General features: G+C 38.9%; 1 protein-coding gene across 1 annotated transcript in view; it reads left to right on the top strand.

Moving 5' to 3' along the window:
• The window catches only part of LOC107661287 (protein tyrosine phosphatase receptor type A), a 30,866-nt gene that overhangs the window by 5,610 nt on the left and 9,914 nt on the right, over nt 1-15,342 (top strand). The window contains exons 2-8 of the mRNA XM_016450787.1: nt 9,883-9,929; nt 10,958-11,045; nt 11,967-12,371; nt 12,531-12,545; nt 13,350-13,434; nt 13,719-13,792; nt 14,173-14,309. Of these exons, the coding sequence (XP_016306273.1) occupies nt 9,909-9,929; nt 10,958-11,045; nt 11,967-12,371; nt 12,531-12,545; nt 13,350-13,434; nt 13,719-13,792; nt 14,173-14,309 (825 nt within the window). The 5' untranslated portion in view covers nt 9,883-9,908. The remainder of the gene's footprint in view (nt 1-9,882; nt 9,930-10,957; nt 11,046-11,966; nt 12,372-12,530; nt 12,546-13,349; nt 13,435-13,718; nt 13,793-14,172; nt 14,310-15,342) is intronic.

Below are 15,342 nucleotides of genomic sequence, written 5' to 3'. Positions count from 1 at the left end.
ATCGGCCGATTTTTGGCATTTTTTAATTAATAGGCATCGGCCGATTGTGCTGCAAATTAGGCCGATTTATAGGCAGGCGCATCTGCGGGCAGCTAAGCATTGTTGCGTAATGCTGGAGAGGAGAATCTCTCTCTGGCTGGCTGCGTGAGAGACGGAGCAACTCTATATGAATGTATCTTTGAAAAGAACCGACCGTCTTCAGAAAAGCTTCGGTGTCATTTTCATTTCGTCTTTCCTGTAATGCCTGATAAAGTAAAGTCAGCGTTTGTGAGCGCAGTCACAGTGCTTATTAGATTACAGCCGTTACTGGGGAAACCGCTATATCTCCACTCCAACAGCGTCTCCTGCTGGTGGAGCATGAATTTGCATTTGTAAGTCTGTAGGAAACACTGGTGTCTGTCAGCAAACATAAACAATAAGCATGCTTCAGAACTGTTTTGAGAAGGTGCTTAAGTTTTGTGCCATGTATTATTACTCTGAATTAGGCTACTACTACTATTACTATCTTGTACCCTGCAATAATCATTTACTCAAACTCACTTTTATGAGATGAAGAAAAAAAAAAAGAAAAGAAAATCGGCCAAACATATCGGCCATCGGCTGCCCTGATTTCTAAATATCGGCATCAGCCAGTGAAAAACCTTAGAGAACAAGAGATGGAAGGAAATAGACTCAAAGCTTTGTTTATATTTCTTGAAAATACTGGATTAATAAGAAGAATTTAGAAACTAAAAGGTAACCCTTTGGTTGTTGTTTTTTTCCTTTGGGTTTTGTCTTTAAAGGTTTTGGGGTCTTTTTTTTTTCCCCCTAAATAAAGTATCTGCCAAGTCCCTCTACACACTCCTGTACAGTAGGTGGCGATATGCAATAATTACAAGTTGCAAAAGCCAAGGAAGAAGAAGGAAGCTCTCAGTGCTTCTTTTTGTTGACAACAGCGTGCAGATTTATAAATGATTGTAATTACGAATTTGGGAAGATGTTTGTCGCACGTATTGCATTGTCACATGTAGTGTTGTCACGGTACCAAAATTTCAGTATTCGGCTCCAATACCGGTGAAAATCCACGGTTCTCGGTACCAATTTCGGTACCAAGTGTTTTGGCGGGGTTCCCCTGGTAAAATTCGCATTCCAGGGGCTAAATATCACGTTAATGGGGTCGTTTTTCAACCCGCGGACATGAAAAACAACCCGCGGCAACAGTGTTAAAGCAGCCCAATTCCGCGGGAAAACCACGGACTTGGCAACACTGGAAGAGGCTAGCTTTCGTTTAGCGCATCAAGAACCGGGTTGACCGGGTACTCGGTACCACCGGTACTTAAAAAAACCTGGTACCGTAACGTTTTCATTTTTTTAGTACCGACTTGGTACCGAAATACTGGGTCTTTTGACAACACTAGTCACATGCCTTTAAAATAATTCTCAAAAATGTGACTGAGCAACTGACGAGTAACAAGTTTCAGCGCAGATTTTCCTCGTGCTTTGTACTTTGAACCCTGGTGCCGTGAGCTCGTGCAGCTCTGTCAGAATACATGCAATTCGTGCGTGCATTAGAAAATATAACATTCTGCGGTTTATTTACTAATCGTTTGAAGCCATTTCGCGATTTCAATCATCATACAGTAACCTAACCACCATCATCAGCCACCTCTTCTTCTCATCGGAGACGTGATGCAGCACTAAACAGTCTCTCGCTGTCGGTGCTTCGTGCTTGTAATGATTTCTGCGTCTTTCTCTGATAGTTTTAAATACTTTCACACTGCCGACATGTTTGCTGCATTAGTGCGTGCCTCTATTTGATCGCGTTAATCATTGCTCGGTACATATTATTAGGCCTTTTCGCTTAATTTCGGCTGAATAATTTCGGTTGCCGAACATTCAGTGCATCCCTAGCCAAGACAGAACCTCTGTTGCAATTTCTGTGCTGATTTTGGTGGAAAATTTGTGAATTAGAAGTAGTAAACATGGTCAATTGTATTCATCGGAGTGTTTTCTGTTTCATGAGATCAGCATGTTTTGGTGTGAATTTACTAGAGAATGAAAATTCACCTGTAGCTATTTTGTAATCCGGTAACTTGAGTAATCATTCGATCCCTCTTCTGAATGAGTCGCTGGAAGCGGTGCACACAGGAAGTTTTGCAGGAATGGTGTGTTGTGTGTGTTGTGAAACACCATCAGGGTTCTTCTTGTGACAGCGGCGGATGCAGTGTCATCTTGCCTGTCCGCTGGGCTGTCCCTGTTTGAAGGAGATGAAGTGGGGCATTGAGATTATTCCTGTCACACTGCACACTCCTCCAGGGTGCAGAGCAGCGTATTAATAAACTGTGAATGGGGACAGACAGATACCCATTATCTCTCCTTAGGAAATGCTCTCTGGCTACAGAAAGGACCTCCATTGCATTGATGTAAGACCAGTTTGCTTTGTCCCGAAATCAGCTGCAGTGTACACTGAAAAACAAATTGGTGTAGAAGCAGTTTTCATTCAGAAATTGCTAGGAAATTTCACAAAGTATTGGCCAGTAACACATTGAATTAAATGTGGAATAGAAGTAGAAAGACTGAGATTTTCTTGTAAAACATACTCCGTTGCATTGCACTTCAGAAAATCATTATTACAGTGTATAAAGAGTGTGTTTGCAACTCTTTATTTTCTGAAAATTTGATCTGAAAATCTGATTTCTAAAGACATACAGAATGTACGCTACACCTGTTCACTGCCTGACAGGTTGGTAAACCATATAGCCTAATAGCTGTTCTGTTTATTGTGATGGTTTTGCTGTACTGTGTAAAGGATGTAGAAAGAGGAAAATGGCAGTCTTATGACTTGTTTATTTTCTTTTGATATGCCCACAGGCTTGAGACTTAGATGGATAAAGAGAGCAGAAGTGTGTGTTAGTGTAGCTGTATTTAAAGCATGACTCCTCTGGTATGTGTTTAGGACTGAACAATTAATCATAGTCATCAGTATTGCCAATTTCAAGATCAGTACTTCATTCGGTCAACTTTATGGCATGTTTTTATAATCCTGATTGGTTAGAAAAGCAATATCACACCTATATTCTACAAGCTGAATGGTTTGAGGTTTGGCGGATGTACGCATCACAAATGAAATGGGAAAAGTAGAGCGCCAGATGGATTCGAACAAAATTATCCATCTACATTCAAATTTAATTTAGCTAATATGAATTTGCAATGTATTTTGCAGTATTTTTTCCTTCCTCATTTCAACCGTAGGATGCATTCTTGTTGCTCAAACAGTCAACTTTTGCACTGGCAATGCCAAGGTCATGGGTTCGATTCCCAGGGAATGCATAACTGTTTAAATGTTTTCCTTGAGTGCAGTGCACTTCAAAGTGAAAAAGTGAAAAAAGTGACGTGACATGTGGCCAAGTATGGTTACCCATACTAGGAATTAGTGCTCTGCATTTTAACCCATCCTAAGAGCACAAACACAGCAGTGAACACACACACACCGTGAACACACACCCGGAGCAGTGGGCAGCCATTTTTGCTGCGGCGCCCGGGGAGCAGTTGGGGTTCGGTGCCTTGCTCAAGGGCACCTCAGTCGTGGTATTGATGGTGCCAAAATAAAATACCAAAACTACCCAAACATTGGGTTATGTCATGTCTGACTCAGGAGCTGGGTAACACTAAAAAACTACCCAAACATTGGGTTATGTCATGTCTGACTCAGGAGCTGGGTAACACTAAAAAACTACCCAAACATTGGGTTATGTTATGTCAAGGTGGGAGAGAGCGCTGTACATTCACTCCCCCCACCTACAATCCCTGCCGGACCCGAGACTCGAACTCACAACCGTTGGGTTACAAGTCCGACTCTCTAACCATTAGGCCACGACTTCCCCCCACTTCTAAGTCAGTTAGAAGTTTGGGGTCAATAATAACTTTTTTTGAATTAAATTGATACAGTTTTATTCAACAAGGATGCATTATATAAATCAAAAGTGACAGTAAAGACATTTATGATGTTTCTATTTCAAATAAATGCTGTTCTTTTGAACGTATTATTTATCAAAGAATCCTGAATCAAAATGTTTTACGGTTTCCAAAATATTAAGCTTCACAACTGTTTACAACATATTGATAATAATAATATATGTTTCTTGAGCCCAAAATCAGCATATCAGAATAATTTCTGCAGGATCATGTGACACTGAAGACTGGACTAATGATTCTGAAGATTCAACACTAAAATGACGAATGGGACACACTACGGTCTCGTGGACTTAATGGACACGCGCACGCGGCGGCCATTGCAAGTCCGCAAGACCGAAAGTGCATATGAAGTGTTCCACTTGGGACAGGGCCATACTGTGACTACCTTCATAACCTGCCCAAAAACAAAGAGTAAACAGCTCTGAGGAAATATTTTAACATCCAAAGTATTTGTATTCTGTATCTTCATAAATAAAATCGTTTATTTTATGCAGAGTGTCAGGCTTTTCCATCACGCGATAAGACTGAAGTTTAGGTGATTCATACCACGTGCCAGTATGTTGCTCTGCATGAAATTGAACGATATACAGAAAAGTAAAGATTTTATATATAAAATAAAATGTACACAAACCTGTATTTACCGAAGAAATGCATCAATTCGATGGCGCTTAGAACTGCTCTCTCCAGAAGAGGACGCAAAATCCCCGCGATAAATAACTCAACCGCTGGGTTACGTCTGACCCAGGATCTAAATAAAATACCAAAACTACCCAAACATTGGGTTGTTTTGTCTGACCCAGGAGCTGGGTAACACTAAAAAACTACCCAAACATTGGGTTGTTACATTTGACCCAGGAGCTGGGTAACACAAAAACTACCCAAACGCTGAAAAAATAATCCAAAAAAATTACCCAAAAGGCTCAACCCAGCATTTGGGTTAAAAAAATAATCCAGGATGTGTGTATATTTATTATGTATATATAAATACACACACATACAGTTTACATGTATTTATGTATATCAATTTATATTATATGTATAAATATAATTAATCTATAAACAAAATTATTTTCTTAAATATATACATGCATGTGTGTGTATACATAATAAACATACACGGTACACACACATATTTTGGAAACAAAAACGTTTATTTTGGATGCGATTAATCGCGATTAATCGTTTGACAGCACTAGTATGAATCAAAGCTATACACTCCTGCCACAACTAGCGCCTTTATTTTAAAGCAATGTGGTTCCAAACCAGTGTGACTGCTTACGCAAGACACATCATTATAGTATGAGTAAATGATTAATGTTTACATTTTTGCATGACCCGTTCCTTTAACAACAAGATAATCTGTAAAGGTCAAGAAAAGTTATCTCAACTCAAAGCTGGTGCAACGTTTAACAGGAACAGTTTGTGCAAGAGATGACCGTGCAACCTCCGCGGTAGTGCATTTTCATGTTATGAAAACCCTCTTTCACTCCGAGGTGCGATCTAATGCAATTGAGACGTAACTCTCCTTATAGGATGCAGATATTCTGCACACGACCAAGTCTGTGTTTTGGTTTGCCTGGAGATACGTGAGACTTCTGCAGGCTCGTCCTTTAGGAACAAGTCTTGGTGGAGCTGGACGCAGGCCATTTGTGCACTTAAAAATAAATGATGTCAGATCTCAGAGGAAAGCCCCTATTATGGGTGTCATCTATTAGAGGTGTGCCATTTCCTCTGTAATTCGCTGAGATAATAACCAGGCCTGACTCATCAAGTAGACGGGGCAGTTTGCATATGCATATTTGACGGATTCAACACAAAGTAAAATTATGCAACAGCCTGGCACTTTTCCAAAATACTGTTTTGCTTTCCGTGATGTGTTAGTTAGGTGAGGGTGTGGCGGCTTTTGGGCTGATTGACTGATCTGGCAGGCAATCAGACAGGCGGCGAAGGAAGGAAGGAAGCAATGTGCTCTCTTGGGTTACAGCTTTCCTGCCAACTCCAGAAAGGGAGATGGGAACAGATAGAGACCGACGGTGAATGTATAGAGCGGGAGAGGTGTCCCTCCCATCTGAAGGGTTTCTGCAGGCTCAGCCAAAAAAGGCGCAAATCATTTCAGATTTGCCCTCCACCTGAAGAATGCTCAGCCATGTGCATGCTCAGCCTTTAAACAAATTATATTTGACAACGAGCTTCTAGAATCCATGTGGTTGGCAGTAGAATAACAGGCCTGTGAACGGGCGCTGTGGCAAGGCTAATTTCATTAAATTGTCAGAGATGGATGTGACTGTGAGTGTAACTTCTTTGTATGGAAATGGTCAGCTGTTTGCATTACCTAACTGCAAATTTCCATCCGAATTAACGCAGGAGGGACACAGATTTACATGTAGCCATTCATAGCTCAAAATGAGCTAAGGCAGCATGACAAACTGAAATGATAGCCAACAAACAAAGACACTGTTTGGGGAAAAAAATCACTGACATGATGCTATCACGCGGTTTGTGGTTGCAGGGCGTCGATGCACGGTTGCTAAGGTGTTCTGGTTTTAGCGTCTGCTCAGTGATTGCTATGTTATTTCTTACGGCTTCGGGTTACTCCTTCAGTATACAGTATGGTTTGGGGTTATTCATTTTTTCCCCCCAAATTTAATATTTTTACATTTACATTTAGTCATTTTGCAGACGCTTTTATCCAATGTGTGCATTAAATTAAACAAAACTGTTAATTTGAACATTCTATTGATGAGTCTTGAAAAGAAATTCTATCACGTTTCTAGAAAAATATTAAGCTATTCAACATTGATAATAAAAAGAAATGTTTCATGAGCAGCAAATTAGCATATTAGAATGATGCTGAAAATTCAGGTTTGCCAACACAGAATAAATTACATTTTAAAATGTATTAAAATCGAAGTCAGTTGTTTTAAATTGTGTATTATTTCACAATTTTTCTATACTGAGACTTTCTTCCAAACATAAAAATAGTCAAAGTTTATGGACTTTTTTGCCCTTTTTTGCCATTCGTTCAAATCACTAACCCCACATAAGAATGATACTGATAGTTTAGCAAGCACCACAAATGAGTAGGAAAAATATCATGGTAAGAATCAAACATGGTTTGAAATTTGGAATCACACAATTAACCAAGAAAACCAGTTGGTTTACATGGCTTGTGCCCCAGAAAACAGGGTTGTAATTGTGGGCATCTTGACACCAGTGATTATATAGATGCTATGTAGATGTGGGTGAAAATGGAACTGAGAACCATATTTTGTATAAATTAATTGCTTTTAGAGAACGACACTACAGTTGCAAACAAAAATGGCTAAAATCAATATTATTATTACTATAATTTTTAATATGTATTTTTTTGTAAAGGAAAGCTTTGTTGAATGAAAATATAAATATTAATTCTAAATATTTTATATATGTTTATATTATATATAGTATAAATATATAATGCATCATTTTTAGTGCTAGCGCCACTGACAATATTGGCAGAGTCAGTATAAATCTGAACTACTGACCCCACTGGGCCGGCAGACAAAAATCTTATTGTTGAGCTCTGTAAGATTTTCGAACAACATGAGGGTGAGCAAATAACACAATTTTCATATTTCGGATGAGCTAATCCCATATGAAAGGTTTCTTTATACAAGTCTCCGCAATGCCATTTTTCGAATTGTGGTGTAATTATTGAAATTCTCATGTAAGCAGCTCAGAATGACTCTTGACCGAAAGCTCTTGGCGATTATTGGGCAGGGCCTGCTGATGTTTGGATGACAGGGGTTCCTTGCTAAGAAGAAATTGGAAGCTGATTGGCCCGTCTGAAGAGCAGCGGTACCACGGATGCTCTTGCTTGATGAGTGGCAGACGGGCTGGATTATTTCAGGGTCTGACCCTTTAGATTGGCACGAGGATTATCACGGTTTAGTCAGTGAGACACCGTTGAGATTACAGCACGGGTTAGCGGTCAACCTGCTACCCTCTGGATCTTGGCTTCAGATGCTGTGATTATATTTTCACTCCTCACATCAAACCATCTCACAACTAAGAGCTTAATCCCCTTGGACCAAATCCGCAGACATCTGCTGGATGAATAAAGACTCCTAGATGTTGCCTGTCTAGTATCTGTTGTAGGGATGTTCATTTTAACCGCTTAACCGTTAACCGACCGATTAATACAATCAGTTAAACGGTTTAAAAAGTCATTTATTTATTTATTTATTTTTTAGTAATTTATCAAAATATTTAAAAAGGTTTGCTGCATGGTTGAAATACGCTATGCGTATAAAAAAAAAAGCATTTTTTAGAGGGGAAAAAAACATAAGTCGTATCTAAGTCGCATTTTATTATTTCATTCAGAAATAGGCCTAATCGACTCAGAATGTTTACAAACATTATAATAATTTAATAAACACTGCAAACATAGCTAGGCTATTTTAGTTCCCCTCACTCCACAACAAATCCACCATACTTTCAAAACAAAAATTCAAATAGGAAAAATATGCAATATGAAAATAATTGAAGACAAAATGTGTTTTACTGAGAAAAAACAAGATTTGGTTTTTAAAAAGCCTTTTTCCAAAAGGTACATCTGGGAAAAGGGGGGTCGTCTTATAATAAGGGTCGCCTTATATTCGGGCCAATACGGTATTTAGAAAAGAACAAGAATTAAAAATATAAGAAGCTATGGCTAAACGACAAGCCAAAACGAATTCATTTAGGCTAAAACGAATAAAAGGTTTGCCTTTATTTGTGTACATTCACAATAAAAACAAATCTTTGTGCTTTTGTAAAATAAGCCTAAAGAAAAATAGGATGCCGCTTTCTGCCGTCTGTTTCCTTTCACGCAGCACAAAAATGAACTGAAACTCTGCATACTAGGCTACTTGTTGCACAGTTTTTCTTTAATTTTCTTAATTTATTAAGTAAAAATATATTTCTCGTATAGGCCTATTTATCGTTTTATATATATATATAGGCCTATAGCCTCGCTTTATTATGTTTTTCTACGCTCACAGAAGCGCTGCAGGTGCGTGATGTGATATGATGGCCATGTGAATCCTAATGTTCTGTTGTTTGCTGCTTTTTGCGCATGTAAAATTAATCCCCGGGAAACAAATGTTAGTATTTTTTAACGGGTCACAGACACGTATCCTTTCTAATTTAATTAAATTCGACTTTAAAATAATCTTGTCGGTTAACGGTTAATAATCGGTTAACGAGCGTCAGTTGTCGGTTAGGAAAAATAACTGAAATGAACATCCCTAATCTGTTGCTCTTGTCTAGGTACATGGCCATGTGTGCTGCTGGGTTTGGCTGGATCATGTGTAGAGAGGGTATTCCCTTGTATATCTTTTCCTAATTGCAATGTCCAATCTTTGTCAGTTTTTATTTTTATTTTGTTGTTTTAAAAAGAGTGTGTTTGTTTTCATGAATTTAAAACCCAGTCTAATCAGAATGTATCACAATCACAGCATGAGCATCACATCTCTGCTTGATGTGTTAGTCTGAGAGCAGTGACTCATTTTCTGTCTCAATTTAGAGGTTGTGCGCACAATTATGAATGGCCTGTAATGCGCTCATTTATGAATGGCATGACAGTACGGTTGCCACGATACTAAAAATCAGTTATTGATAATACCAGTCAAATTTCACTATTCAGTAAAGGTAATTTATGATTATTTTCTTGTTTTTTTTATAGTTACCAAAATAAAATTAATTTAAATATTAAAAAATTTAACCAATTGTATTATCATTTTGAAGTAAACTTTTAATATTAATATTTTATTATTAATAGTAAAGAATACATCATTTTTGACATTCCTATGTGAACAGTATCATAAATGTGTAGTATTGTAGATGTAAATCTTAATGTTGTTGCTGAGTTTTAATGATAAGTTCTCCTTTTCTTTTTTTAATCTACAGGAGATCATTGTGCGAATGAGTGAGTGATGCAGGTTTCGTTTCTCCAGGTAAGTCTATTAATTTGATCCTTGACAATCACAGAGGTTCCTATGGGGACAATCCTTTCTAAAAAAAATAAATAATAATAATAATAGGATTTTGTTGGTGCTGTTAAATAGTTAAAAATTTGCTCATAATTTACCTACCCTCAGGCCATCCAAGCTGAAACTGTGGTCCTTAGTGATTCATAAAATTCAAGTCAACAGCTACCGTCACTTGAGAGTCCAAAAAAATGAATACCTGTGGCTCCTGATGATATATTGAGGCACTTATGAAGTGAAACGAACAGTCTGTGCAAGAAATGTAACATTATTTACAACAGTATTACAGTCTGATTTGGTGAACTTTGTTCATCACTGAAAAGAACCAGTTCTAAAGAACGATTCATTCACGAACCAGACTTCACTCTGAACTGTTTGCCTGAGGCTTTGGATTACAGATAATAATGTTGTAAATAATTGCACAGACTGATTGTTTCGCTTCATAAGACCTCAGTATATCATCAGGAGCTATGGGTATTGATTTTGTATTGCCTGTATATTCTTTTTTGACCCTCAAGTGATGGTAGCCGTTGACTTGCATTTTATGAATCACCAAGTTTGGCATTCAACAGGTTCGACTGAATCCCAAACATTCCATCAAATTGGTTTGTGCTTCTGTAACCAAATCTGAATTTCTTTTCCAATGTAACATGACAGCCATGTTCCTATAACACCCTCTGGCTCAGCCTGCTAAAGTAGCTACGTCCCAAACTCTCGCTATAGCTTGAGTTGGAAAGATATTGATGGATCTCTAAATGTTTGGCAGAGCACTATATATTTGATGGAGCCTGCATGGGAGGCTCAATTCACACTTTTGGGGGAGATAAACCCATGAATGGCATACTTATAGTAGTCAATGGACAATGAACTTGGTTAATAGAAGGTATTTTGATGCAAGAAAATCTTACAAACTTCACATTTGAATAGTGTTCATTTATAAGACTGAAACGTGGCATAGATTGCTTTTGGCTCATGTTTTGTTTACTCTGTTTCAGGGCAGTATGGGTGTGTATCCCCTGCTCCTGCTACTCCACGTGGCCTTTGTGGCCCTCAGCACGGCCCAGACACTCCCTGACCCTTCAGGTAAGGCATCTTTATAGAACACATAAGCCTTGGTTAATCAGAATCAGAATCAGAATCAGAATGAGCTTAAAACCGGTGAAATATCGGGTGGTGTGTACTTCCGAAACTGATTGCAGGGATATAACTAAAGACCGGACAAACTAACAAAAACATAAAAACAACTGCGGAGCACGCCACGGAGGCAGCCATCAGCGTCGGCGCCATCTTAAAGTTAATGTATTCGCCTTGCCTTTATTAGAAAAAACAAACTTATTACCCTTAGAAGGTCTAGTTATTCTTTGGTGTTGATGCATTTCCTGCAGAGCCACTTTAACCCAGACTGGTCTTGGCTTGTGACTTTCAGTAACTTATATTGTCAGCTTATCAAATTGAGAAGTGGTATTTAACCTGAAATATTCATGTATAGGACATTAAAAGCAAGTCTTCTTTATTAAGTACATGAAGTTGTACCATTGCAATCCATCTGCTCTTACTAAAGAATGTAAAATATTTTTGAGGCCCAGAAAATTACCTAGGAGTGGCCTGGAGGAAATGGCATTTCCTCACACACCTAATTTTGTTTTGTGAGATACTCAACGTTCACCTGTTTGGGCTTGGTAAGAATTTTAAAATGTTGCTGAAAGTAGTCTCTTATGCTCACCTAGGCTGCATTTATTTGACCATAAATACAGTAAAAACAGTAATATTTTGAAATATTTTTTACAATTTAAAATAACTGTTTTCTATTTAATATAATTAAAAATGTGATTTATTCCTGTGATGCCAAAGCTGAATTTTTAGCATCATTACTCCTGTCTTCAGTGTCACATGATCCTTCAGATTCTAATATGCTGCTCATAAACCTTTCTTATTATTATCCATGTTGAAAATTTGTGCTGCTTGATATTTTTGTGGAAACCATGATACATCTTTCTCTCTCAGGTGCAGTCCTGACCGCCACACCTACACACCCTCCTCCCACATCACCCTCTATAGTCACCCAGGCACCCCCATCATCCACCCCATCTTCGCCACCGTCCCCTGAACTTGTTGTAACAACAGGACTCAATGCAGGCGTGGTGACCCCAGAGGTTCCCACAGCCCCTCCTGTCGTCGCCCCTCCAACTGTTCTCGTCCCTACCGAGGCACCGGCCGCCCCCCCAACCCCCTCTGCTGCATCCCCGTCCCTCACCACCCTTAAAACTGGAGATGGCGAGACTACAGTTTTGGCTACAGCAGAGCCCCCTACACCTGATCCGACACCCACTCAATCCACTTCAGAGCCTGAGACAGACACCCTGTCTGCCCCTACAGATGCCACCACAGCTGACATCAGCAAGCCTCCAGGTACCATTTGCGTTTTTGTTCATTTTGAAACAGATTGAGCTGTTCTTTTATCCTAGTCTTTTCCAACTATTTGTAAAGCACTGTTTACACTTTCCAGGGTGTGTTCTGTCATTTTAATCGATTGCTGTTGTGTCTTTCTGTTTTTCTCTTATAATGAAGATGATGGTGGGCAAGGCAAGTTTCTGTTACCATTTTCACTCAAATTTTCATGCAGAATGAAGGTTTTTTTTAATACAAGTAGCCATCTATTACACAACCTGTTAAGAGTTGCTTATACATTACCAGTCAATGGAATGAAGAATTGACTAGTGGTCAAACAAAATGAGGCTTTCTAAAAGGCTGTTGGCAATATATTAGGCCATTCGTCAGATTTAAGATCTAAAATAAATAAATAAATACATGCATGCATGCATACATACATACATAAAAATAACAAATGAAATATCATTAAAAGACTATTTTACATTGTTACCTATGTTAAGTATTTTTGAAATTCCAAAATTATTATTTTTAATATAACCGTTATATACCGTTCAAAAGTTTGGGGTTGGTAAGATATCTTAATGTTTTTGAAAGAACTCTCTTATGCTCCCAAAGATTGCATTTATTTGTTAAAAAATACAGTAAACACAGTAATATTGTGAAATATTACTTCATTTCAAAAGAACTGTTTTGTATTCTAATATGTTTTAAAATGTAATTTATTCCTGTGATGGCAAAGTTGTATTACAAAGTTGCCATTACTCCAGTCTTTAGTGTCACATGATCCTTCAAAAATCATTCTTATTTGCTGATTTGATGCTCAGGAAACATTTCTATTATCAGTATTGAAAACAATTGTGCTGCTTTTAATTTCTTGTAGAAATCATGACTTTTTAAAGAATTCTTTAGTATTAATATTTAATTGATTTTTTATGTTTTTAAAACAGTTCTATATTTGTAACTGCAGTTTAACAACTAATTTTGTCCTCAACTCAGATGACACGGCTATCATGGCAGTGATGGTTGCCCTGTCCTCTCTGCTGGTCATTGTCTTCATCATCATCGTCCTGTATATGCTCAGGTGAGCCCCAGTATTCAGAAACTTTCAGCTGTTCATTCAGTACAAAAAGTGCTTACAACATAGATTCCAGTTAAAAAAAAACTTCATAAAGACAAAGTTATAAGCTACAAGCAAAGCACGGAAGAGCCAGCAAACACTTGCACTGTCATAATAGAACAGATGAGAGAAAGCATTCAGAAAGCTCCATTCATCAGGAAACCTACAACGGCAGCAGGGGGCCACAGGACTGAATTGTCCAGTTACCATGGTAATGATTGGCTTTTTGTTCCACTCTGTTGTGGCAGGTTTAAGAAGTACAAGCAGGCAGGGAGCCACTCCAATTCCTTCCGCCTGACCAATGGCAGAGCTGACGACACAGGTAGGAATAAAAGACAGTGTGTGTATCTCTGTGTCCGTTCTTGGGAATTTTTGTTTTTCAAATATAATATCAAATATATTAAGTAACATTAAAAGACTTTGTTGGATGCAATACAAGTGTCAGCTTTTTATTTTTACATCTTGACTGAGAGATTTGTGTATCACATGAGAGCTTTTTACCTTCAATTGTACTGTGTTGCCCCCTACTGGTTGTCCAGAACACAACATAGATAAAGGACAAATTGCAAGTCATTCTTAAAATGTAAAAAAAAAAAACTTTTTATCAGAAAGTTTTTGTCTCTAACATATCCTTATGTTTCTCTTTTTCCACTCCATGTTTCTTCCCCATTCCTTACGCCTCTTTTCCTTGCACCATCTCAGAACTTCAGAGTGTGCCGCTATTGGCCCGCTCTCCTAGTACCAACAGGAAGTACCCGCCCCTTCCTGTCGACAAGCTGGAGGAGGAAATGAACCGCCGAATGGCCGATGACAATAAACTCTTCCGGGAAGAATTCAACGTATGTGCACAAACAGACACACAACCGTAGTGCTCCAAATCATGAAGGGACAGATCAGAGTCATGACTCGAAAGTTCACCATCTTTAGAATGACATAAAAATATGGCATCTAAGGCCCCGTCCACACGGAGACGCGTTTAGCTGTATACGCATACATTTTGTATCGTATAGGCGTTTCGTCCAGACGGATCCGGCGTTTTGGGAGAGTGAAACCGATATTTTTTGAAACCGGGTCCCAGAGTGGATAAATCTGAAAACGCCGCCCTTGCATTTTCGTGTAGACAGTGAATCCGTATATTTTCTGAAACGATGACGTCATCAGCCCACGTCTCGCCCCTTGTCAGACACCGCTACGTCACGTAACAGCAACAAAAACATGGACAAACACTGAACAATTGTCTTTTTATTAACTAACATTAACACAGATTAATAAATGTATTGTTCCATGCTTGTTTGTATACCGCGTGCAAGGTTTATGGGCATAGTCCAAGTCTTCTTCTCCGTTTTTAGTGTATCTATGTGGCAGAATTACAGCGCCACATGCTGGTCTGGCATGTATACTACATCAGCCCAAAGCTCGTGGCCAGTGGTGTTCGGACTGGAGTTTGAACCTCTGCTTAATGATATAAACGGGAATCACCCACGAGCTCTCCCGCGAGCCGTCCCAGTGCAGCGCAGGGGAACGATTTTACTCTATCGCTTTGTTCTAAGCAACGGGGGTGTCCCGGGGCTCGAAATTCGCAGGGTAGGAGGGGGTAGCGACGCTGGGTGTAACTAAAAAGGTGCCATTGTCCGGTGAGGTCCGACTGGGGAGTTACGGAACGATCTCATATCGCATAATCTTATTAAATGTTTATCTCCTGAACTGCAACTTTCTTTACCACGCTATTCAGTGCCAATCCCGCCGTGCAGTCAATTTCACTGGGTAAGGTTAGGGTCAGGTATGGGGTAGGTTTAGGGGTTAGCATTTTTTGTAGCATAGTGTAGGAAATCAACACTTTAATTGACAACCAATAAAATCTTTAGCATCAGC

The sequence above is a fragment of the Sinocyclocheilus anshuiensis genome, unplaced genomic scaffold, assembly GCF_001515605.1.
Source record: "Sinocyclocheilus anshuiensis isolate Anshui unplaced genomic scaffold, SAMN03320099.WGS_v1.1 scaffold457, whole genome shotgun sequence".
In the NCBI taxonomy this organism is placed as follows: Eukaryota; Metazoa; Chordata; class Actinopteri; order Cypriniformes; family Cyprinidae; genus Sinocyclocheilus; species Sinocyclocheilus anshuiensis.
This window is presented reverse-complemented; position numbering and strand designations above follow the sequence as displayed.